This window comes from Dama dama, chromosome 27 (assembly GCF_033118175.1).
Source record: "Dama dama isolate Ldn47 chromosome 27, ASM3311817v1, whole genome shotgun sequence".
NCBI classification, from domain to species: Eukaryota; Metazoa; Chordata; class Mammalia; order Artiodactyla; family Cervidae; genus Dama; species Dama dama.
In genome coordinates this window covers 36302271-36328875 of record NC_083707.1, presented here as the reverse complement: position 1 = coordinate 36328875, position 26605 = coordinate 36302271, and the positions used below count along the sequence as shown (strand labels likewise).

General features: G+C 41.4%; 1 protein-coding gene and 1 pseudogene across 1 annotated transcript; both read right to left on the bottom strand.

Moving 5' to 3' along the window:
- Positions 1 to 24194, bottom strand: CLUL1 (clusterin like 1). The gene is made up of 7 exons (XM_061131220.1): positions 24089 to 24194; positions 22318 to 22466; positions 16655 to 16822; positions 14053 to 14485; positions 9821 to 9958; positions 4777 to 4991; positions 1 to 637 (listed from the first exon to the last, which is right to left on the bottom strand). Exons 1-7 carry the CDS (start codon positions 24192 to 24194, stop codon positions 449 to 451), a joined length of 1398 nt encoding a protein of 465 aa, XP_060987203.1. The 3' UTR covers positions 1 to 448.
- A 1260-nt stretch (positions 24195 to 25454) lies between these two features.
- On the bottom strand, positions 25455 to 25550 carry LOC133047854 (U6 spliceosomal RNA; annotated as a pseudogene).
- Between the last annotated feature and the right edge of the window lie 1055 nt (positions 25551 to 26605).

The following is a 26605-nucleotide window of genomic DNA, read 5'->3' as shown; positions in this document are numbered from 1 at the left end:
TTAACCATTTTCTGGTTTTTAGATATTCAGATTGTTTTTAACATTTTACCATTTTAAATAATTTTGCAAATATAGATCTTGGTGTGGGAACTTCAATTCAATTTTAGATTTACTCCTTTAGATTGATTCCAAAAGTGGAATTATTATATCAAAAAGAAATTTGATGACTCTTGGTATGTATAATTGAATGGTTTTTCAAAAAGGCAAAACCAGTTTATGTTTCTGGTAGTCACATAAAAGAATTCTCATTTCATTTCATTCTATCAGGATTTTTTTTTTAATTAGTAAATCCAATAGGTAAAAACTGCTATCTTGTCTTAGTTTTCATGCCTTTGATTATTAATGAGGTTGAATATGTTTTCAAGGTATTCGAAAGTTAGTTTTGTCATTTTTCCCTTTTAAGAACCATCTATTCCTATCAGCAAACATCCCTAATCAAACACTCTGCTTACCAAGATTTAAAATGTTCCTTAAAATGTTGTACAGCTTTGGCCAGCATGTAGCTAATGAAGTCGGAACTCTCAGCACTTTCTTCAAGAGGAATGGTGAGTGTGAAATTAGAGGAAGGCAGAATGCTTATGTCTATCATCTTTTCATCTTGTTTGGAGAAATTTCCTTCATGAACACCTGGAACTACCTAAGAAGCAGGATCGTACAATAAAAGGTTACTAACTTTTAGCACACATTCAGGATTAATTTAATACCACGTTAGTCAGGATAGGCTAAGTTGTGCCTGAGGTAGCAGATTAGCCCAGCATTCCAGTGACTTCATACAGCATAATTTCTCTCTCACTTATGTTACACGTCCCAGCACAAGGACTCTGAACCACCAAGATGCTCAAGACTCTGGTTAAGAGAGGAAGATCATGTCAGTGTGTGGTAGCACGTGTAACAACATATGGCTTTCTTTGTACCCTCAGTAGAGAAAGAATGCATAACCACATGCAGGCTCCCCTCTATCTCAGTCTACAAACACCTCTTCACTTTTGTTCACGTTTCATTGGGCAGATCTTAACACATGGCATCACTTAACTGCAAGAGAAGCTAGACGGTCTGAGTGAGTGCTCCTGAGTATTTGATGAGTGCTCCTTCCCAGGTGGCGCTAGTGGTAAGGAATCTGCTTGCCAATGCAGGAGATGCAAGAGATGTGGGTTTGATCCCTGGGTGGGGGAAGATCCCCTGGAGGAAGGCATGGCAACCCACTCCAATTTTCTTGCCTGGAGAATCACATGGACAGAGGAGCCTGGCAGGCTACAGCACATAGGATCACAAAGAGTTGGACACAACAGAAGTGACTTAGCACACACACGCTGTCTGTGCCACAAATGTTAATGTGATACACCAAGTTTTGTACTGAGTTTCTGTAGCAAATTTACACACACACTGGTTTTATGTGTAATTTTTTAAGACCCAGTCATCCAAAATGCATGTCATTTACTCTCTTAATGAGTTCTCAAGTGTATATATTTTGATTTAATTAAATGAAACTGTAATGACATGCAACTTGTAAAGAGAATTATTTTGAAAATGTTTTCAAATATATCTCCTTATCAAAAAAACTAAAGCAAAATATTAAGAAGTCAAATAAAAATTGGTGATTTCTTGACTCTAGTTTATAAAGCTACCATAGCTTTCCTTTGTTTTTCTTTTGGTAATTAAATAAAACACATTGAACTAGACATAAAGCATTTGTGTCTATCTCAATAAATAATTATAATGTTAACACCTATGTAACTACAACCTAAAGCACATAGCTTTTTTCACCTGCTGGAATTTGTGTACTTTTTACAGAAGATTCCTCTTCAGTATGTGTTGTTTTATAGATTTGTACTTTTCATTACATGATGAACTAAGAGTTGTCTTAAGAAAAATAACTTTTACAGGCAGTTCTGCCCAAGGATCCTGAAGAAGAGCTGTTTGGCCTTGAACCCCAGTTCTACCATGTACTAGCTGTGTGATCTCAGACAAGTTGTGTAACTTCTCTGTACCTTATCTGAAAATTTTGTAAAATAATTATACTCACCGTATAGGAACACTGAGGGTATTCAATTATGTAATACATGGGGAAAGTTCTTAGAACATTGCCTGACAAATAGTAAGTGCATTTTAGTGGTGATTATTATTAGAAAAATGTATCACCGAAAATGATGTAATTTTACTTTATATGGAGTTTTTTGTATGGAAATGCCTTTGTTATCAATATCAACAAAATTCTGTAAAGCAATTATCCTTCAAATACATTAAAAAATATCAAAAATTTTAGTTAAATCAGTTAATGTTACTCAGAGACACTAGAATGGAAACAAATTGAAGCATAGAATGGAAATCTTGATGATGATAAAAAGAATTAAATATTGCCTCTACTCTTCTAAAGGTTTAATACACTATTAAAATTTTTCTTAAAATTTTAGTTTTCCTCATTCCTTATAAGAATTTTTATCCTTAAACTAAAAGTCTATATTTGTGAGGATGAACACATATGTCAAAATATGTCGAATTATTTTATGCTCCTAGGGAATGATCTAGCTAATGAAGTAACAGGATTAGAGAGTCAGCAGGAATTGATAGTGGCTTTCAAAACCTTTTGACTATGGTCTGTGGTTACAAACAAGTTTGTTACCATGACTCAAAAACACATGTCTTAGAAAACAAACTTATGATAACCAAAGGGGAAAAGAGGGAGGGATAAATTAGAAATTTGGGATTAACAGATACAAACTACTATATATAAAATAGATAAACAACAAGGACCTACTATAGAGCACAGGGAACTACGTTCAATACCATGTAATAACCTGTCATGAAAAACAACCTGAAAAGAATATATATATAAAACAATAACTTTGCTGAAACTAATAACATCTGAAACTAATGCAACATTGTAAATCAACTACACTTCAATAAAAAGAAAAGAGAAAAAAAAGTCTTATGTATAATATGTGTGTACGTGTACGTGTGTGTGTGTGTGTGTGTGTGTGTGTGTGTGTGTAAGTTGCTTCAGTCATGTCCGACTTGCTGCAACCCCATGGACTGTAGCCCGCGAGACTCCTCTGTCCATGGGATTCTCCAGGCAAGAATACTGGAGTGGGTTGCCATGCCCTCTTCCAGATCTTCCCAACCCAGGGACCCAACCCATGTCTCTTATGTCTTCTGCACTGGCAGGTAGGTTCTTTACCACTAGTGCCACTTGGGAAGCCCCGTATGATGTATCCACACATATAAACAGACATATGGAAATGAAAGTTCCATGACATACGCATCTGACTTATTAAATATAACGCACTCTAATTGTTTTTCTTCTAGTCTGTCCTATTCCATTTTCTGTTTGTTTGTTTTGTTTTAATGTGCTGGCTGTGACTTTAAACTTCTTTCTCAACCACTGACCGCGTAGTTTGAAAGACAGTGATTCACTAGGATACAAGATGTCATAGGTCAGATTGCCAAGAAGCAGAGCCTTGGCATCTGATACAGTGATTTATGAAGAGTGCTTTCAGGTAGAGCTTTTAAGGGGATGAGGCAAGCAAGACAGAGAAGAGGGAGAAGCTAATCCAGGAAGTGGCTTCAGGTGAGCTCCAGCCTCAGCCTGATTCTGAAGGATAAGTGGCTCCAAGGACAACACTTTGGAGAAGGTTGCAGGGGTGAGCAGTTAGCATCGGTCAGGGTAGGGCACTAACATCACATGCTGCACAAAATACTGCACCTCTGATAGCTCTGCCCAGTGATTTCTGAATCCAGGTCTTTTTTGGAGTCCGCCAGTACCAACCTCATCAGGAATCACTAGCCTGGTGCGTTGTGTATTAATGTCATACATGTGTGTGTGGAGTGGGGGAGCATTAGGAAAGCAATTCAATCACTGTTTTATGTTATGCAACAGGAGTTATTGATGAGAAGTGGGAGACATGGTATAAGTGCAACTTAAGATGGCAATCTGATTATTCGTGAACATTAATATAAAAATGTGTTTAATTTTCAAAGAAAGTCAGCAGCTCATTGTGTCAAAAGCTAGTGAGAGCTGTAATTTACAGAGCTCTTGTTCTGGATAAGGAATCTACACTCATCACTTTACAGGCGCCCATTTCCCAGGTGGAAAAATTTCCAGGTGGAATTTTCCCAAACTCAGCTGCTAAGTTTCAGAGCCAGCTTTAGAATTCATGTTTCTTTACCTGAAAATCTTCTCTCTTAGAAACAATATTGGCCAGGCTTCTTCAAGGGTACCTGTTTCAGTTATCACACTATAGCTCTAGTTAGAATTAGCCATCACTGGGGGCTTCCCTGGGGGCTCCGTGGTAAAGAATCTGCCTGCCAATGCAGGAGACACAGGTTCAATCCCTGATTTGGGAAGATCCCACGTGCCGCAGGGCAACTCAGCACGTAAACCACAATGACTGAAGCCATATGCCCTACAGCCTGTGCTCCTGAAGAAGAGAAGCCACTGCCATGAAAAGCCCGTGCACTGCAACTAGAGAAAAGCCCGTACAGCAAAAGCCCCAGCAGAGCCAAAAACAAATAAATAATAGTGTAAAAAAATAATAAAGTGCAGTATGATTAAAACAAAGAATTAGCCATCTCTGGATTAGAAAATATTTTGTGTTTTAAGTTGGTTTTCTCTATAAAGTGTCTTTTTTCTTAAGGCCATGCACAGGTCAGCCTGAGTACAATCACAATGTATGAAAATCCTCCTGCAGCTTGTTTTCAAATTCAGATGGAATTAATAAGAAACAGAAAAATCAATGTGCGCACATGTAATCTCCATATCTGTTCTTGGCTCTCCATTACCTTTATGAAACGGAAGATGTTCTCACTTCCTGGGGTCTGGCTGGCCAGCTCTGTTACCCAACCAAACTGCTCTCTCATCTTTTCCATTAGATACGTGGTGTCCTCCAAGTGATGCTGGGTCATCTGGAGTACCTGGGCGTACTGCTGATTGGATATGTTGACCAACTCAAGGGCCTCATCCGCCTTTGTGTATAGTTCGGGAACAGCAGGACAGTCTAGCAAAGAAGGAAGTAACAGGGTAAAGACAAGGTCCATGGGCTTTGGAGTTGGGTGGTGTAGATTTAAGGAGTAGTCAAGGCTGTATACTGTCACCCTGCTTATTTAACTTATACGCAGAGTACATCATGAGAAATGCTGGGCTGGAGGAAGCACAAGCTGGAATCAAGATTGCCAGGAGAAATATCATTAACCTCAGATATGCAGATGACACCACCCTTATGGCAGAAAGTGAAGAAAAACTAAAGAGCCTCTTGATGAAAGTGAAAGAGGAGAGTGAAAAAGTTGACTTAAAGCTCAACATTCAGAAAACTAAGATCATGGCATCCAGTCCCATCACTTCATGGCAAATAGATGGGGAAACAGTGGAAACAGTGGCTGACTTTCTTTTTCTGGGCTCCAAAATCACTGCAGATGGTGATTGCAGCTATGAAAGTAAAAGACGCTTACTCCTTGGAAGGAAAGTTATGACCAAACTAGATAGCATATTAAAAAGCAGAGACATTACTTTGTCAACAAAGGTCCGTCTAGTCAAGGCTATGGTTTTTCCAGTGGTCATATATGGATGTGAGAGTTGGACTACAAAGAAAGCTGAGCGCTGAAGAATTGATGCTTTTGAACCGTAATGTTGAAGACTCTTGAGAGTCCCTTGGACTGCAAGGAGATCCAAACAGTCCATCCTAAAGGAGATTAGTCCTGGGTGTTCATTGGAGGGACCGATGTTGAAGCTGAAACTCCAATAATTTGGTCACCTGACGTGAAGACCTGACTCATTTGAAAAGACCCTGATGCTGGAAAAGATTGAGGGCAGGAGGCGAAGGGAACGACAGAGGATGAGATGTTGGATGGCATCACTGACTCAATGGACATGGGTTTGGGTGGACTCCAGGAATTGGTGATGGACAGGGAAGCCTGGCGTGCTGTGGTTCATGGGGATGCAAAGAGTTAGACACGACTGAGTAACTGAACTGAACTGAGTATAGATTTAGGGGCTTCCCTGGTGGCTCAGTGGTAAAGAATCCACCTGCAATGCAGGAGACACAGGCTTGATCCCTGTCTTGGGAAGATCCCCTGGAGGAGGGCATGGTAACCCACTCCAGTATTCTTGCCTGGAGAGTCCCATGGACAGAGGAGCCTAGTGGGCTACAGTCCATGGGACCCCAAAGAAACCTACGTGACTGAAGTGGCTGAGCACACACGCGTGCATGGTCAGCAGCAAAAAGGAAAAAAAACGATTGTGGATTTAAGTCCCAGCCCTTAAGCTTTCTGTTTTCAGCCTTTTTGACCACGAGTGAGTTTTCACTCATTTTGTACCTGGTAAGTTTTCAACCAGGTTCAAAAGGCATGAATAAAATAACACCGTAAAGTGATCACAGGGCCAACACACACTGAAGATTTAGCAAATGTGCCTTTTCCTTGTCTTCCTTTCCATAGCGTCTGTGAAGGGCTGCTCCCTGATACTCAGGTCAGGACACATGGGAGAGACTGCACTTCCCTGCCACCTGGACATCAAGTGTGCCATCTTCAAAGTGATGTGTCTCACTGTTTGAGGAAGCCTTTAAGAACGGTTTAGGGTTTATCATGCTCTCTCCCCTGACAGTGGAACTAGTTTTGCTCCATATGGTGGAGGCTCCATCCTGACACAGAGCTCTCAAACAAGCTGTAACTGACGAATTATAAATGGTATCACCAATTCAATGGACATGAATTTGAACCTGAGCAAACCCCAGGAGATAGTGGAGGACGAGGAGCCTGGCAAGCTGCATTCCATGGAGTCACAAAGCATCAGACTCGACTGAAAAAACTTAGCACGCATGCATGCACATACATTTGAAAAGTAATTCAAGAAAATATTTTGAAAACAAAGTGAGTCACAGTTAACAAGATATAGTATACATTTGAAAGGAGATCCAGATATTCTTTTAAAATGTCTTCGTTTGCAAGTTTAGAGTTGTTAACTTTTAAAATAGTGATGTAAATTTTCTTTAAATTATGGGGGAAGAAGTTGGTGACTTCCCTCATGATTTTAGGCAAGGAGAATTCTTCAAGGGATTCTCATTTACTCTTTTAGAGAGTGGAAAAAGATTTCCCTAAAATAAAGGTGAAACTTGGTGTAAAACAATTATGTGAGAAAGGAAAAGGTAGAACTATCTTTATTCACAGATGACATAGTCTTGTATACAGAAAAATCTTAAGGAATGTATTTTGTTGTTGTTGTTCAGTTGCTAAGTCATGTACAACTCTTTGTGACCCTAAGAACTGCAGCACGCCAGGCTTCCCTGTCCCCGGTCTCCTGGAGTTTGCTCCAATTCCTGTCCATTAAGTTGGTGATGCAATCTAAACATCTCATCCTCTGCTGCCCTCTTCTCCTCCTGCCCTCAATCTTTCCCAGCATCAGGGTCTTTTCCAAAGAGTCAGCTCTTCACATCAGGTCACCAAAGTATTGGAGCTTCAGCTTCAGCCCTTCCAATGAATATTTAGGGTCACACAGAAACTATTTAAAAGTAATAAATCAGGAGGGTTGTACTTACACATACTGTCAACTGATGACTGCTGTAGGTTTAGTTAAAATCCATCATCTCATATGTTAATAGATAAAATAAAAAGAAAATAAAATTCTCCTGGGATGTGAATTCTTGGGATTTACTCTTTTAACTTTCCTGTATATCACACAGCAGTGTTAGCTACAATCGCCATGTTGTACATTACATCGCAGTACTTACTTATCTTGTAACTGGAACTTTGTGCCTTTTGACCACCTTGCTCTAATCACCTCCCCAACACCCCCACCCCCTCATCTTCTCGATTACCTTGTGACAATCAGGGAGAGATTATTCTTCAAAGCGTTTCACTGGATGGAAGGAAGATAATGATACATCGGTGGGATGTTTGAATTGGACTATTCTTATAAGAGGTCAGTAGAAGGGAATGGCAACTCCAATCCAGCATTCTTGCCTGAAGAATTCCATGGACAGAGGAGCCTGGTGGGCTACAGTCCATGGGGTCGAAAAGAATGGGACACGACTGACCAACTAACACTTTCACTCACTTTCACATTAGTGTATGCTTTTCTGTTATAAAAGTTTCTGGGTCTGTATGCAACCTTGTAACTCTGACTTGAAGCAGAAACACTTGAATAATGAGAATCATGAATACTTCAGACATTTTACTTAATTCTTGAAACACCTGTGTAGCTATATTAATTTCATTTTCCAGATGATGAAACAGAGGTGTGGAGAGTCACCCAGTGAGCAATTCTGAAGAAATAACACCCCCATCTGCTCTAATAAAAAGCTCGAGTTATATTTGATCTCTTGCTCCAATTCTTAGCCACACTTTTTAGAATTTCCTTCCCTTAAGAGCTTTGGTGAGGTAAAGAAGCAGAAGTAGAGAAATCAAAAGTTCTTCTTGGCTTTAGTGAGAAAATTCATGTTGAGGCCCTAGTAGATGGGAAGTGACTTCAGTTGGGGAAGGGACTTGAGGGTCAGAGGAAAGTGAGAAGGGCCAGTGGAGATAATTTTTCTCCTGGGGAAAGAATGAAAGGTGGCTGTTGGTCAGATCTAGGATGTGACAGGCTCCTTGGGGCTTGTGAGAAGCCACTCAGTTCAGTTCAGTCACTCAGTCGTGTTGGACTCTGCGGTGACCCCATGGACTGCAGCACACCAGGCCTCCCTGTCCATCACCAACTCCCGGAGCTTGGTCAAATTCATGTCCATTGAATCGGTAATGCCATCCAACCATCTCATCCTCTGTCATCCCCTTCTCCTCCCACCTTCAATCTTTCCCAGCATCAGGACCTTTTCTAATGAGTCAGTTCTTCACATCAGGGGGCCAAAGTATTGGAGCTTCAGCTTCAGCATCAGTCCTTCCCGTGAATATTCGGGACTGATTTCCTTTAGGATTAATCTCCTTGCAGTCCAAGGGACTCTCAAGAGTCTTCTCTAACACCACAGTTCAAAGGCATCGATTCTTTGGTGCTCAGCTTTCTTTATAGTCCAACTCTCACATCCAAACATGACTACCGGAAAAACCATAGCTTTGACTAGACGGACCTTTGTTGGCAAAGTAATGTCTCTGCTTTTTAATGTGCTGTCTAGGTTTGCCTTAGCTTTTCCCATCTTTTAATTTCATGGCTGTAGTCACCATCTGCAGTGGTTTTGCAGCCCAAGAAAATAAAGTCTGTCACTGTTTCCATTGTTTCCCCATCTATTTGCCATGAAGTGATGGGACCGGATGCCATGATCTTAGTTTTTTGGATGTTGAGTTTTAAGCCAGCTACCTATATTTAAAAATTAATTTGGCCAGAAATTTCATTTGGGTCTTTCCATAAGATGTTACTTATGTATGAAATTTTTGGCCAATCCAATACTAAATCATTAAATACAGTTAATAATTAACCCATCAACTGGAAGAAGTTAATGCCACTTAAACAAACAAAAACTCACTTGGCCAAAAATTTGCTTACACAATGTGAAGACTTCTTCCTGGGTGTTTTTTTTCCTTTTTGCATTAAAAAGAAAATAATTGCCTTAATTTGCCCAGAGATCTCTTTTGCTCACTTGAGTGTTTGTTTGGTCCTTAACCATACATGTTTTTCAAGGGAACAACAAGGGAGTTTAAAAAAGAGAAGAAGTGAGTTGACCTACTTTTGAATAGTAAGAGTCTATAAACCTGCCTTGAGCAGATTGTCACTGAGCCCCCAGATTGTCACTGAGCTCATGAAAAAGTGCTCGAAGGGAAATAAATGAATCCTCGAAGCTTGTGAAAGTGAGATTTTGACCTCTGATCAGAAGGCAATCGAAATCCTGAGAAAATAATAATCACTTACCTGCCCACAGGTAATCCTGACATTTCTGGCATCTTGCATGAAATTGGAAACATTCCGACGAGTTCTGGTCAAGTTCTCCACACAGCCCTCTGCCCCGCACAGGCCACGTTGTGGAACTCTGTCCATCGTGAGCAGAATCTGCAAGGAACACAGCAGTTTGACTTCAGTGTCATTAGAGAGTCTGAACTTTAAAGGCATGAGTGCAATGGCATTTCTCTTTCTAACCAGCACTTTCAAAATCTTTGTTCTGTATTCAACTGCAGGAGGGCATACTGGTGCAACAAGATGCTAAGACAATTTGACATCTATTAAAAGTGAATATATCCTTTAATCCAGTAATCTCATTACTATTAAAATATAATATTAATATTACTACTAATCATTGCTATTATTACTACTTGCCCCAATTCCAACCTCCCACACAGAGGTTCATGCAAATAATTTTATTTTCAGGAAGGAATCTTGAGGAATTATTAATAGTCACTATCTTTTGGAAGAGAGACTTAAAGGGGTGGGAGAAGGCAGCTTTCATTTATTTTGTTCCTTTGAATATTTGAATGTTTTTAACTTTAGTGTGTCTTAGTTTTATCATTATTATTTCTGATGTCACTGGTATTAACTAAATAGGAAATTATAAGCCACTTTTCTTTTTGGGCTTCTGTTAAAATTTTTTCTAGTAATTATCCTTGGCAGAGGATAAGTTGGTTGTATGGCATCACTGACTCAATGGACATGAACTTGAGCAAACTCCAGAAGATAGTGGAGGATAGGGAAGCCTGTTGTGCTACAGTCCACGGGGTGCAAAGAGTCAGACATGACTTAGCAACTGAACAACAACATTTTTTATTTTTTTCAAGCTATAATTCAAATGTGTATTGGAGTTCCAGAGATATTAGAAATGTCTGTTTCTTAAACTAGATGTAGGTATTTACTTTATGACTGTTCATTTTTGGCATTTCACATATATAATGTTATGAAAAGTAGTTCAAAGATTTAGGAAAACATCTAAAGCAGATCTAAACATCTCTCTAAAGGTTCTAAAGAGAACCTTTTTTTGTACTAGAAGAATTAATCATCCATATAAAAATGATGATATAAAAAGGAGTGCATGCACAGAAAATTGATAGTTCCCAACTGTTTCACACTAGGAAAAACTTATTACTAATTGGCAACCTGATGATATTCTGTTGCATTAAATCCTTGATGTTAAATAATGAAACATTCCATTTTGAGATAAGTTATGAAGTTTATTGTTTAAAAACCTACCAGGCATTTGCTAGATCTTCTGGTGGGTAAAGCAGCACCCGCTTTGACTAGAGTACTAGTCAATTTTTCCCACTCCCTATAGATTTAGTGGCATCTCCTCTAGCCCCACAGAACCCCCATGAGTTCTACAGTAGAGCGTCTCTGCACGATGTGCTGGTTCATTTTTGTCTTCTCTGTTAGTCTCTGAGTCCCTCGAGAGGAGGGATTCGGTCTTCCCATCCTACTCATCCTAATCTTGTCATTCTTCTGTTCCTTCTTTTGTCGTTTCAGTTACAACACGGGTAATTGTCCACTGACCTGTTTTCCTTTCTCTGATGCTTCGCGCTCAGTTGTGTCTGGTTCTTTTGTGACCCTTTTTGTGACAGTCCTTTTGTGACTGTAAGCCCTCCAGGCTCCTTTGTACATGGGAATTCTCCAGGTAAGAATACTGGAGTGGGTTGCCATGCCCTCCTCCAGGGGATCTTCCCAACCCAGGGATGGAACCCAGGTCTCCCGCATTGTAGGTGGAGTCTTTACTGTCTGAGTCACCAACAAAGCCCTCCTTTCTCTAAACTGAACTCCTAAAAGTTGGGAACTGTGTCATCTGCATCATAAGCTACTCTTGTCTTATTTGCAGCATCTAGATTAATACCTGCTCTATTCAGGGGTGGCGAATTTTAGGTCTGTATGACAGCCATTCCGCATTCTATTCCCACAGCAGTGACCCATCACCTCCCTTCAGCCATGCCAACACAGAGCCTCAGGGCCCCCTCTAGGCAGTTACTTCCGGTAAATCATTTGTTCTCCCAGCTTGCCTGTTTGTTCCAGGGGAAAATTAAAGACAGCAACATTCCCCAGGCCAGGATTAAAACCCAGATCACCTGGCCCCCAGCGCTGTGTGAACCTATGTTACTACACAATTTTATCAAATCTTGTTGTTTAGTCTGTTAGTCGTGTCTGACTCTTTTGTGACCCCATGGACTGCAGCCTGCAAGGCTCCTCTGTTCGTGGGATTCTCCAGGCAAGCATACTGGAGTGGGTGGCTATTTCCTCCTCCAGGGGATCTTCTGGACTCAGGGATCAAACCCGCATCTCCTGCTTGTCCGGCAGATTCTTCACCACTGAGCCCCTAGGGAAGCTCACTCAGAGAGCACATTATTGATGAGAGGCATGTAATAGTTTCCTACTGCTGTTGTAACCCATTCCACACATTTAGTGGCTTGAAACAACATGGATTATTTTACAGTTCTGTAGGTCAGAGTCTGAAATGGGACTCAGTGGGCTAAATGAGAGTGTTGGCAGGGCTGATCTTTTCTGCAGGCTCTGGGGGAGCATCCATCTCCATGTCTGTCTAGTTTCTGGAGGCCACCACCTTCCTTGGCTCCTAGTTCCCTTCCTCCATTTTCAAATCCAGCAAAGTAGGGCCAAGTCCCTCTCACTCTGCCATTTCTATCAATGCTTTTCTGCCTCCTTCTTCTACTATGAAGAGCTCTTGTGATCTCACTGGAGCCACCTGGACAACCTCAAATACTCTCTCTGGTTTTTTTTTAAGTTTAATTTTTATTTATTTATTTGGCTTCACCAGGTCTTAGTTGCGGTACACAGGATCTTTGTCTCTGAGTGCAGGATCTTCGTGCCGGCATGAAGGATCCAGTTCCCCGATCAGGGACCAGACTCAGGCCCTCTACACTGGGAGTGAGGCCCCCTGGAGCCTCCGGAGCCTTTTAGCCACTGGAGCACCAGGGAAGTTACACTCTCTATTTTAAGGTCGACTGATTGGCAGCCACGATTCCATCTGCAGGCTTACTTTCCCTCGGCCATGTAACTTAATATTTTCACAGGTTCTGGGGATTAGGATGTGAGTATCCTTGGAAAGGGACTTCCCTGGTGGCTCAGATGGTAGAGAATCTGCCTGCAATGCAGGAGACCGAGGTTCCATCCCTGGGTTGGGAAGATCCCCTGGAGAAGGAAATGGCAACCCATTCCAGTATTCTTGCCTGGGAAATCCTATGGACAAACAGCAGGATTTCTGGAAGGAGCTTGTTTTATTTTTCATCAAAGAACATACTTGTCCTTGGCCTAATGGTCCACAGAGATAAGTTCAAGGAAACATATATTCTACCTATATTCTACCTGTGTCCACACAACATTTCTCATTTCTGAGATGCTGGGTCCCACCCACTCCACAGAAACCCAAAGAAGGAACCTCCTTCTGTGTTACAACATAAAGCAGGGCCTTCCCGGGTGGTCCAGAGGCTAAGACTCTGTGCTCCCAATGCAGGGGGCCTGGGTTCAATCCCTGATCAGGGAGCTAGATCCCATATGCTGCAACTAAGACCCAGTGCTGCCAAATTAATTTAAAAATATAAAGCAGGATTGCTTTTCCAACCTAGAATATCAGGGGGCATGAGTGGTACTGGTAGAAGGTGAATCTTAAAAGTTACAGAAGTTTCTATTTCTGTAGTTTTGGGTTTGTCTATGAGCACTGAATCTGGCTTTGTGCACAAATGTTGTGATTTAAAGAATTACAATAGCGATGCAGAGGAGGCCATGGAAGGCCCTAAATGTGACCTGGTTTTACATGGCACTAACACGTCTTCCTTAACTGGGAGCTGAGGAGCCTGGACTGATTTTAAAGAAACCTCCTGATGTTCAAGCAGAATAGAGCTGAATGTCTGCCTGAGTTTTCATAAAGAAGGCTACCATCTTTTTAAAGTTCTCACCTTACCAGCATTTTCTTTCTCAGCTTTCAACATTTGCTTTAGAAAGAGAAAACAGCCCTACAAAGCTCTTGACAAAGATGAGAGAGGGCTGGTGTTTGGGGGACCTCAGAGTCTCTTCTAAGAGGCTATGAGACTTTGATTATCCATTAACCACCACTCTTGGAAACATGGTAGGATGACTTAGAAACAGTTACCATTTCCAAAGCTAAATAAAACTTAACTTTAGTGTAGATATCTAAGTAAAAATAATCTTTTAATACTTGCCTTTGTCTTGTTTGGGTAAGTCCTCAATGGCCTTCAGCATCTCTGTAACTGTTGCGCTGACACTTTGATAAACAGAGAGGCTGAAATTACAAAACAGCTGGAAGAAGCTGGGAATGTCCCAACTCTGCATAGGATGTGCTTTTTTTGCTGGCTCTTTGGATAAAGCTGGAAAAAAGTAAGGCTCCACAGAGTCTGTGTCTGACATAAAGTATGATTGAAAAGTCAGGTCAAATTCTTGTTGCATCTGTTTGAAGACATGAAAGCTCATGTTATAGAGAAATCCCACATCCACGGTCAGCTGGCTGAACACATTCTCTATCTGCGTCAGCTGTACATCTTCCTCAGTGAACTTCTCACCAACAGGGAGCTCTTTTTCTTCATCTTCATTGAAAGGAAACAGAAAGTGATATATCTTCCGGAAAACCCGTTCAATCTATGGGCGGGGCGGGGGACAGAAATGAAATAAATGTATTCTCTTCCAGAACTGTTTTTTATTGTAAACTTTTAAGTCAGCTTACAGAAGTCATTCCAAATCAAGAACAATCCTGGGCAAACTAGGAAAAGGTGATCCGCTTTAAGATCACTTACTAACACTCATGTACCTGGTGTTGGGGCTGCCCAGTGGCTCAGTGGTGAAGAATCTGTCTCAATCCAGAAGCCACAGGAGATGCGGGTTTGATCCCTGGGTCAGGAAGATCTGGAGGAGGGCATGACAACCCACTCCAGTATTCTTGCCTAAAGAATCCTGTGGACAGGGGAGCCTGGGGGGCTACAATCCATGGGGTCGCAAAATTAGCACTCATGCCCGCACCTGGCTTTGACTTTGATTATGGAAATAGGGTCTGAAATTCCTCCTGGCTTCTGTTTCCCTACCGAAAAGACCTAAGAAGGCCAAGTTTTCAATACTGTTGACAAGCCATAGCCCTTATGTTCTGGTGGTGGTTGGCATGCGTGGTTTTAGACCATGTTGACTGCCTGAAAACTGTGAAGGTTCCCATCTTTCACTTCTGCCTTAGTGTCTTAGGTTTTTTCCCCACTTAAGTGGGATGTTATTAGTGTCCTCCTACTCTCCTTGGTCTCATGCTTTTAAACTGGTCCATGGAAAAGACAAGATCAATACGTTTGCACTGAACTGTGGGTGCTTTTTCTTGTGGTGGTTGTTCAGTTGCTAAGCTGTGTCTGACTCTTTGCGATAGATGCTTAATACATCTAAATAGGTTACTTAGGGATGTTACATATTACCAGTGATCAAAGCCTTCCTTGGCCGCAGTCCAAGGAATGAAGCTTTAATTATAGAATTTCTTACTCAGAGGGAGATCTTCCAGGAATCACACCATGTTCTCCTCCATCTTTGTGACATGTAAGTTCATTCCAGAACAAAGCTGCCCTTGTATGAAAGTGATGTGACCATGTTGTGTGTTTTGGAACATAACAACCATCGAACATCACTGCTGGAACACCACCATCCACCCCCCTACCCCCGTTCTGTTCAAAGAGTTCTCCAGGAATCCTTAGAGGGCTCATGCCTTTCTCAAAAAGTAATCTGGGTGGATCATCTGCCTCTCCCTCTGTCAGCTTCTGTTTACTTGAATCCAGACACAGAAACAATAAATTTAAAGGCCCAAGAAATTGTCCTAAGGTTACACAACTATCACAGATAGGAATGGTCCTCAAAGCTCCTGACTTCCACCCAGTGCTCATCCAACATATTCTGCTGAATCCGAGGCTGGCTATAAAACTAGAGCAGATGCGATTAACAGTGGAGGCAAATGAACTTGGCGTATGAATTATCCTAGGGGTTTCTCCCTCTGTAATTGGGGATGGCACTGCCAAGCCAAGAACAGACTCTAATTAGTGCATGCTCTGACAGGGAGGAGAATTTCACTGTGCTTCCTACTCAGCCCACTGCTTCCAGGGGGAGAGCCAAAAGCAGAGGAGCTTTTTATGGGTCAGAGCTCATCCTATTCAGGTCACCACACTCTGTGATTCTCTCTGCCCAGAAGAGAGCCCAAAGGGACAAAAAAAGAAAACACACCAGTCCTACAGGACATAGATTGAGATAAAGGGGCCATGAATGTGGGCACGTGTGTGTGTGTGCTGCCACAAGAAGGCAAGCCCATTGAAGGAAAGATTCAGGAGGCAGAGAATGCCTTCAAAGGTCTGGCCTCCAGAGAAGAAAAATCAAAGCAGGTTGAAATCAGAAACTATAATACTATTACTCAGAACGTAATTCGGCAAACATTTATTGAACACCTACAATGCTTAAATGAAGGCAGATAAGATATGGTTCCTGCCCTCATAGAGCTTACAATCTAGCATGAATAGGTTCAAAAATAACAAATACAAGGCAGAAAGAGGGTATTTCTGAGAGATACACACAGTGTCATGAGAGGGGAGACAAACACTGGGTGTCTGTTCTAACTTATAAATTCCATATCCACAGGTGATTCATACAGAAATATGAATGCTAGATTCCAGGTTGCACAAGGTCAATATCAGATCAGCATCACTATTCTAAATATTAACATAAATTCCTTCAAAAAAGTAAACTGAAGCAGGTACCTTAAGAACTTAGCAATCTTGAGTTCTGCTTTTCCCTTACCGTGGTTTTCATAGAGGACCAACTGCTTTGGCAGGTTGTATAAAATCTCATGCAGTCACTTTCCAGGCAAGATTTGCATTCGTCCCAGGAATCCATCAAAGACACCTGGCATAGCCTTTCTTCCTCTTCTAGATGTTCTTGAACTTCATTCATAAGCTTCAGGGCCTCCTAATTAAAAAGTAGAAACACACACCCTATTTCCATTTCATGACTTTGTGTGCTATACCTTAATTGATTTCTCACTTTACAAAATGTGCATATTCTAAACTAAACCTCATTTCTGCTACAAATGAACAGGTGATAGATTTACCCGGAAGCTTTCAGTTCAGCTAAGAGAACTGATCCCTTCTGAAAACTGAACACTTCTTATCCACCTGTTTATTTATACATTCAACAGCTGTTTATTGAGAGTTTGCTATGGGATGGGCATTTGCTGCTCATGAGTGAACCAGCAACAAAGGCACAGCCCTTGCTCTGCAGAATGCCTAATTGATCTGCTCACTTGTCTGTCTGCATTTCTAGCCCTTGGAGGAGGTGAAGATGGGATTTTTAAGGCTGACAAAGTTGACACATTTATGTCCTTCATTTATGCTGCCTTCAATTTTCTGCCTTTAATTTGCTCTTAAACACTGCCAGAAAGCACAGCTCTGGTGCATCACATCAAGTCCTCGCAGTGAGTTGCATTCTAATGGCAGAGATGCTGCGTTCTCAGCAGCTTCGTGTTTCTCGTCCATATTCCGAGCACGCCCTCTGGCGGTGCCCGCTGTACTCGACCAGGTCCCACCCAGTAGAGGTGACAACGGTCCGGGGAACGTCAACCCCGCCCCCAGAGCTCCCTGCCAAGCCAGCATCCCGTAGACCCGCCCCCCCCACCCCCACCCCCGCCCCCCGCCAGGCCTGCCTGCAAGAGGGGACTTTTGCAAACCGGCTCCCTCCAGGCCTGAGAAGTAGCTTAGGGGAGTTAGGGGAGCTAATAGACTCGTCCATAAGAGGAAAGCCTTAGAGATGATGGCGACTCCCTTAAGCGGAAAAACACGAGTGAGCACAGTTTCTAAAACCAGTTTGGTGCATAATTTTACCTACTGGAAAAGAAAAAGATAAGCACCCCTTCCTGGCATATTAAGCCCAAAGAGACACCTGGGCACCGACGATTTCCCACATATCTGCTAGGCTCGGAATTTTCATCTCTCCTAGTGGCAGAATCCTGGGGTTGAGGCAGCTGTTCTTTGCTGCATGCCATAGAGGAAGCCTGGCCGGGCCCCAGCCTACCAAACAAACCTCGTGATCTAGACAGGCTTAACCTATCTTTTGGGGCATTGCGGAACAATTATGAATCCTGCAACTTCTCAAGAAAGCTTGCTCCACCAGGGGAGGAAACAATACCACTCAAATTTTCTCAGTCTTTTTAAAATATTATGCTCGTTGTCACTGTAAACCAAAATCCCCAGTATTTCCAGTTACAAACTACCCTCACTGTGGACCCGTGGGCAAATTATTTAATCATCTCTGAGCCCATTTCCTTTGTAGCAAACCGGAATACTTGTAGGATCTACTTCTTAAGTTTTCATATTGAGATAAGCAAGCAAGTCACCTAGCCTGTAATCATCTGATTTGCTTTCGCTTACCTCCAAGAGCATAATGAAAACCAGTGGCCAAATCACGTGGCCCAAGATTTGGTAGTGAACTGTTGCCCCGGAGGAAGTAGGTCTCTGGTTTAGGAATGTCCTGTCCAAGCCCTCTGCTTCCTCCAAATGTTCCACCCAGTGATAGATTTCATATTTAGAGTTGTCTTCCTGCAGTTCAGTTTATCAAAGTCGCACCCAAACCTGGACAGGGGTGCGTGGTGTGGAATCACTTGAAGGGCTGCTTTAGGGTTTCCCACTTTAGTAAGAGGAAGCTTTAGATGCTCCCACTAATATAAAAATGGGCTTCCCAAGGTGGCGCTAGTGATAAAGAACCCGCCTGCCAATGCAGGAGACGCAAGAGGCATGGGTTCAATCTCTGCCCTGGAGAAAGAGAGGGCAGCCCACTCCAGTATTTTTGCCTGGAGAATCCCATGGACAGAAGAGCCTGGTGGGTTACAGTCCGTAGGGTCACACAGAATCGGACACAACTGAAGCACACACGTACATAAACAGGGAGAAGAAAAGCTGAGGAGAGGGACTGAGATCATGCCCGGTCACCCGAGGATGGATGGAGTTTTTTTTTCTGGGAGAGTGGGGTTGTCCACCCCATATCTGACTATTCGTAATTTATGAAAAGTATCCTTTACTTTAGGTTTAAAATCATTTAGGAAGGAAGACTTTGGGTTAAACAGATTTTTCCTTTTTAAAATGAATTTTTGGGACTTCCCTGGCAGTTCAGTGGTTAAGACTCCATGCATCCAATGCAGGGAGTGTGGGTTCTGTCCCTCGTGGGGGAACTAAGACCCCACATGCCGTGTGGCATGGCCAAATAATGAGATAAATTTGGGAAAAAAATGAATTTTTATGAGTGCCCATACCTTAAGAGTATAATTCAATGATTTTAAAAAAACAGAATAAATAAGTCTTAAGAAATAATAAAAATTTTACTAGCTTCTGAGATTCTACAGCATCAGAAATGGAACTAACACTTGCTGACCTCACACTGAGCTCTCTTTTCATAGTATGTGCTGCCTTCTTGGCTCACGAGGAGGCCAGGGAAAAGGAGAAAAACAGAAAGTCCTAGGTCTTGCAGGCACAGCGCCAGCTCACTTTCTCCTGGGTCAGTCATGACAGGGTTGGGTTAACACATTAATTAACATCTCAAAACTCAGTTTCCTTAGCTGTAAAATGAAAATGATGGTTTACCCAGACGCTGGAAGGATGTGATAATGTGTTTTATAAAGACCTGTAAATGATATCTAGTGTGGTTATTCTTGGTGGTCAGACTCATGAGCCCACCAGGGAAGAACCTGGCTTAGAGGAGCTTCCCCATTTCTTCATAAGGAGCAGGTTTTGATTTCCTCAAGGTCTTTTGCTGGCTGCTGAAAGGAAGGAGGGTTTGCAGCTGCTGCTCAAGCCGTCTCCTCACCAGGGACCCTGTGTGGCTACAAAATCAACCCGCTGGTGACAGGCTGACTGTAGCTCTGAGGTCACAGCCTGCGACATAGCCCTGCTCCAGTGGCTCAGGGGACACCCAGTGGCCACTGTGAATGCCAGGATCTCCCTGGAGCTGGTGCGAAAGTGTCAGTCGCTCAGTCATGTCCAACTCTTTGTGACCCCATGGACTATAGCCCACCAGGCTCCTCTGTCCATGGAATCTCTCCAGGCAAAAACTGCTGGCGTGGGTAGCCATTCCCTTCTCCAGGGGATCGTCACGATCCAGGGATTGAACCCGGGTCTCCTGCATTGAGGGCTGATTCTTTACTATCTGAGCCATCAGGGAAGTCTTGGAGCTTGATGATTCCAACCTTTATAGATCTAGGTCTAGAGAGGAGATATTAGAACTTCTATTTATTTTTTAATTTAAAAATAAACTATGGGGAGTTGTTTAATGGGTACAGAATTTTGGTTTTGCAGGAGACACGAATTCAATCCCTGGGTTTGGAATATGCCCTGGAGAAGGAAACAGCAGCCTACTCCAGGATTCTGGCCTGGGAAATCCCAAGGACAGAAAAGCCTGGAGGGCAACAGTGACTAACAAAACAAAAAGAGTTTCGGTTTTGCAAAATGGTAAGAATTCTGGAGCTCGGTTGCCCAACAATGCAAATGTATTTAATACTATTGAGCTGTACTCATAAAAGTGGTTAAGATGGCAAATTTTGTGATATATATTTTACTACAATTAAACATTTTTTCATGAAAATGAAGTTTAAAAATGTGGAAGATCTGGGTTGGGAGGGATCCCTCCTGGAGGAGGGCATGGCAACCAATTCCAGTATTCTTACCTGGATAATCCCCATGGACGGAGGAGCCTGGCAGGCTGCACTCCATGGGGTCGCAAAGAGTCGGACACAACTGAGCGTCTAAGCACAGTACACACTCCCAATTTTAAAATTTAAAATACTTTGCAAATTATTTTTGTTATAGTTTTGACATCCTCTTTGATTTAAGGGCATGTTGGAAATAATTTTTTAAAAATTTTAACTATTCTGAGTGTGATGTTAATGGTTATTGCCATTAAACTATGAGCCATGCAATGTCTATAGTTTAAAAATGTATTGAGCTTTATATTGTAACATATGAACGGTTTTTAATATGGCCCATGGATGTCTGAATATAATGTATACTCTCCATTGATAAGGTATGTAGTTTAGACAGAAACTATTAAGTAAAGGTACATGAATTAAATTGATGAGGCTGATATACTATTTCATAGGCACTGGTGCTCATGTCAGGCCATTGTATGTGGCCAGCTGTGTGTGAGGACCCTGAGGAAGAGGGACCCTGTATATTCCAGAAGCATGGACACTGGTTGCCTCTGTTCGCTTGGAGCCAATTGCAGTGAATTGCCATTTAAGAGCACTCAGGTAAATGAGGGCTTCCCAGGTGGTGCTAAAGGTAAAAATCTGTCTGCCCATGCAGGAGATACTGTAAGAGATGTGGGTTCGATCCCTGGGTCTGGAAGATCCCCCGGAGTATAAAATGGCAACACACTCCAGTCTTCTTGCCTGGAAAATTCCATGGACAGAAGAGCCTAGTGGACTCCAGTCCACAGGGCTGTAAATAGTCAGATGCGACCGAATGACTGAGCACAGGTAAATGATGGATTTTAACTACTTTAAACTAAACTAGTCCTCACTGAATGGGCAGGAGACTTTAAAAGATTCTTGAAAAGAAAACAACCAGCAGATTAAAAAATATGAATAACTTCTGCTCAGGTAGGTAAGAAATAATGGCAGGGCTAACACTTTTTCACTCACTTTGTTGGCCTTGTGTCAGTAAAATGATGGTCTAAACAGATTTGGCAATAAGTTAAAAATTTTTTCAAAATATGTAGAAGATTATTTGAAATATGGATTTATATCCATCCACCCAAGCTAAAGACAAACCTGAAGTGTATTCTGTGCCTTGAGATAATAATGGTAGCAATTCATGTATCTAATTTATAAATAAATGAAAATGCATATATTCAGGAGTGGATGCTAACAATAATTACAGTAATAAGAATGGAAAAGAAAAAAACTTTTGTAGGCCACTGATCTGGCCCAAAACTTCCAAACATTTTTGATTTGACATTCCAACTCAAAAGGCACCATTAAGCACTTTTAAGAAAGTAGCATTTCCCAAACAGCATTGAATCCTCCAAACACCTGAGTTTGGAGTCTTTCAAAGGCCTAATCTGTGCTCGCTTTGGCAGCGCATATACTAAAATCAAAGGCCTATTCTACAAGGAATATGTTCTTTGAAGAAATTTGAAAATTCCTTCAAAGTATTCCTCCAATAGGGTGGATTTCCAGAAAAACTATGATAAGGGTAAATAAATAATTTCTCCACTGCATTCAGATGTGCACTATTTATGGTCCAGACATATTTCTGAACAGTTATACAGGTTTTATTTTTGTTTTTTCAGGCTGCACCATTCAGCATGCAGGATCTTAGTTCCCTAACCAGGGATCAAACCCGCGGCCCCCGGAGTTGGGAGTGAGGCATCTTTACCAGCGGACGTCCCAGGACAGGTATGATTTTAAATGACTGTACCTGCTTTTCTTCTCTGCATTTCTTCAGGGTTCTCATTAGCTTGCTATGTTCCTCCTCTCTTCTTTCCATCAGGATTTTCATCTGCTTCATGCCAATCAAAGCCTTCTTCACCTCTTCATCTACATCTATCTCCCCAGCCTTGGAAAAACCTAAAAGATTATGTTGTAGTTTTTCCCTTTAAGATCTGATCAGATTACAGTGTATCACAATACAGTGAGTTCCAGCCATTAAAAAGAATGAAATAATGCTATGTGCAGCTACACGGATGGACCTACAGAGTGTCATGCTGAGTGAAGGAAATCAGACAGAGGAGAAATATCATGTGGACATCCCTTACACGTGGAATCCAAAGAGAAATGATACAAGTGAACTTATAAAACAGAAAGAGACTTAGAAAATGAATTCATGGTTGCAGGGAGTTTGGGAAGGTCAGGTACACACTGCTGTATTTAAAATGGATCACCAACAAGGACCGACTGTACAGCACACGGAACTCTGCTCAATGTTGGGTGACAGTCTGGCTGAGTGGGGGCTTTTGGGGGAGAATGGGTACATGTGAATGAATGGCTGAGTCCCTTTGCTCTTCACCTGAAATGACCACAGCATTGTTAATCAGTTATACCCCAATACAAAACAAAAAGCTTAAAGTTTTGTAATAATGATAATAGAAAGAATACAATGAGTTTACCAGTTTTTCATGTCCCCCCCAGTAGAGGCGTAATTGTTTTTTATTGCATCAGACTCCAAAAGCAGGTCACTAGGCTATCAGCTACCACATGGAGGGGGCTACCCAGCCCCCCCACCCCACCCCAAGGGAAGTACCTTCTGTTCTTCACTTCTGAGCTTCCAGCCAAGTCAGAGTTCATTTAACCCCATCTTATCGTTCTCCTCAGAGCCTGTTTTCATTTATCCAATTTTTTTTTCTTTCCCTTAAAACTCAAGTGTGTTTATATTAGAAGAAAACATTGAATTTTCTTCACAGACAATTTATATTAAATGCCCAACTGGGAACCTCAAACAGAGAGAACAATTTCCTTTTCTTTCAGCTTCAATTACCTTCCCAGGAGGCATCAAACCTAGAAAGTATCTGGTATAATGCAAGATTCTTTAATAACCTCCTGGATGTCTCTAAAACCCCTTTAGTAAGCCTTTAGTGAGTATGAAATTCATCGTTTGTCATACTCTTTTCACAATAGCCAACGTGGCCGCCAAAGGAGCTTAACCTGGCCTCCAAATTTATTTACAGATCCCCAAAAGGAACATTTAAACTAATTTATTTTTCTAAGATAGACACCCAAAGCATATCTAGTCAAACAAAGGCTCCAAGTTAATCAGCACAGACCAACCAGATTAGATGTCACTCTAACCCATCCTTTCACGGTCTCACGAATAACTGCATGGATGACTTTAATTGTTTAAATGTTTCAAATGCTAGCAAAGAATTTCACTGTTCGTTAAAACTGTGCTCAGAGGATACCAAACATCTGGATGAACCCAAGCCGTGCAGCCTAAGACGTTGGCAAGTTTTATCTCTGTGATGGCGAACATCTGGAACTGTGAACCGTTCTCAGAGACACAATTGGAATTTTCTATTTTTATCCAGATGTTTGGCGTCTTGTCTACTTGGCTTAAGAGCCTGGAGAACGTCTCCCTGTGAAACTAGAGGGCGTTCTGAATACGGTTATCTCTCAACTGTAAATCACAGTGAGTGCCAGCAGGACATGGAAACAGGCAAACGGGAGACAGTGCAGATAAAGAAACCAAACATTACCCTTCGGGTCTTCACGGATAGAAGTCTTGTCCTTCCAAATAGGTGCACAGTGACAGTCTTTCAGCCACAGCAGATACACGGTCAACACCAAGAGTGGCAGCTTCATGTCTCCACTGTGACTGCAAAGGAAGAATAAACCTGTATCGAATGCCTTCGGTTTAGTTTCTGTGGGCATCAATTGAAAACACATGGTGATCCAAAGCATTTTTCTGTCGATTTTTCTTTATGACTTTAGACAATGTATGTTGATATGGTTGAGACATAAGGAAACTTGAAATCTAAATAAATTCTTTGAAAAAGAAAACCCAAGTCCCTCTTTTGTTTGCATTCTTCATGGCAGTTAAATAAGGTCTTCATCTGAAGCATTTGAAATTTAAGGCAACCAAAAGTATGGATCCCAGCCCCATAGAATCCAAACTTCATTTTATTTCCTTGTCAACAATAAACAACCCCAAACACAGCATTAGCTACGTCAGAGGGGATTGTTTTTTCTACAAAATTCGGAGGCCGTAAGTAATTTTTAACCTAGATGGTTTACTGGTTTTTTTTTTTTTTTTAATGAAAGCAAGAACCCCGCAGATTTTTCTCATACATCTTATAAAAGCCATCAGATAAATGAATCATACACAAATTTTTTTCTTGTCAGATAATAAATTTCCTTTTATATAATTAGTTGTAAACATTCCTAATAAAAACATATGCTTTCACAGTTATATCTATAAATTAGATTATCTTAACTCCTCCCAAAAAGGATATTTATATTTTTTATATATATTTGTTATTTTGGAATAAAAAAACAACCCTATATTATTTAATCCACATTTGGAATGTCTTTTTAAAATACTAATAGTTACAAAGCTATCACATTTTACATCTAGAATTATCATTTGAGCTAATTCTTCTCTTTCTGTTAAGACCCTTTCAGTTAAGTGTTGGTCGCTCATTTGTGTACGACTCTTTGTGACCCCGTGGACTGTAGCCGGCCAGGTTCCTCTGCCCAAGGGATTCTCCAGGCAAGAATACTGGAGTCAGGAGCCATTCCCTTCTCCCGGGGATCAAGATCCTATTTACCAAATAAAATTTTAACATATTTACCACTAACTTTGCAGGCTCTCCCCAATGAGGTTGCCACCAGCTTCTGCAAGGACCTTCACTTTCCTCTGATTTAATGTTTGTCTGTGTCGGGGATTTAACCTTTTCTATTAATTTGATGACACAGCTCTTAATCCTATTAACCTAACATTGTGAGATTAAGGGTATGGTTTAGAATGTGGTAGGGTCTCGAAAGAAACACTAGAGGGCGGGCTGTCTACATGATCAGGAACAGTGACCTTGAGCTACTTTATTTTACACAATTTTTTTTTTTTTTAATATGGAATTCTTCATGCCTTTGGGTGTCATCCTTGTACAGGGGCCATGCCTCTGTATTGTTCCAGTGTTTATATGTGTGTTGCCAAAACAAGCATACACAGATATGTTCGATAAGACTCATTAAAGCCTTAGAAATATTTTTTTTAATTGGAAATTTTTTCTGTATATCTTCTTACACGGCCTCCCAGGTGGTTCAGAGGTAAAGAATCCGTCTGCCAATGCAGGAGACGCTGGTTCCATTCTTGGGTTGAGAAAGTCCCCTGGAGGAGGAAATGGTTACCCACTCCAGTATTCTTGCCTGAAAAGTTCCATGGACAGTGGAGCCTGGCAGGCCACAGTCCTTGACGTTTCAAAGAGTCAGACATGACTGAGCACGTGTGTGTGTGTGCACCTCTTCATATATAGGTCAGACAAATTTCCTTGTTGGAAGTGTAAGGAATAATGTAAAAAAAGGTAAGAAAATGCTTAGATAAAACGTTTTGAGATGACTAATAAGGACCTACTGTATTGCACAGGGAACTCTACTCCTTACTCTGTGATGACCTATATGGGAATAGAATCTAAAAAAGAGTGGGTATATATACATGTAACTGATTCTCTTTGTTGTATAGCAGGAACGAACACATTGTAAAACAACTATACTCCAATAAAAATTAATTTTAAAAACATTCTGAAGATTATTTATATAGTTGTTTGGCATTTTAAAAAACACATGCAAACATTTTGACTAGATGAAATGAAAACATCTAGCATATAAAGAGTGTAATAGGTGAGCATTTCACTACAATATACTAACTGATTAGCTGAACTAAAAATTCAGCAAATGATTCTTCTAAAAACAATTAGAGTCACCACAGCAGCTACTATAGTCTGGACCTCTGGCTGCTGAAATCTCAGACTGTCTTGGGGTCCCTTTCCCTAGTTTGGAGGTATTCAACTTATTGATGCTTATTGATTGGACTTATTGATCACTCCTAAGTGATGCTCAGTACTTTCCAGCAGGCCACACTGACTGTTCTAAACTGATTCACCTGCCTTTTGGGGGCCCTTAGAAGTTGATCCTTGTGTCTGAGCAACCTGCACTCTGGAGTTTATCTCTGCTCTGCCTGGACACAGGGATGGGGAATTACAAGACACACCAGAAGT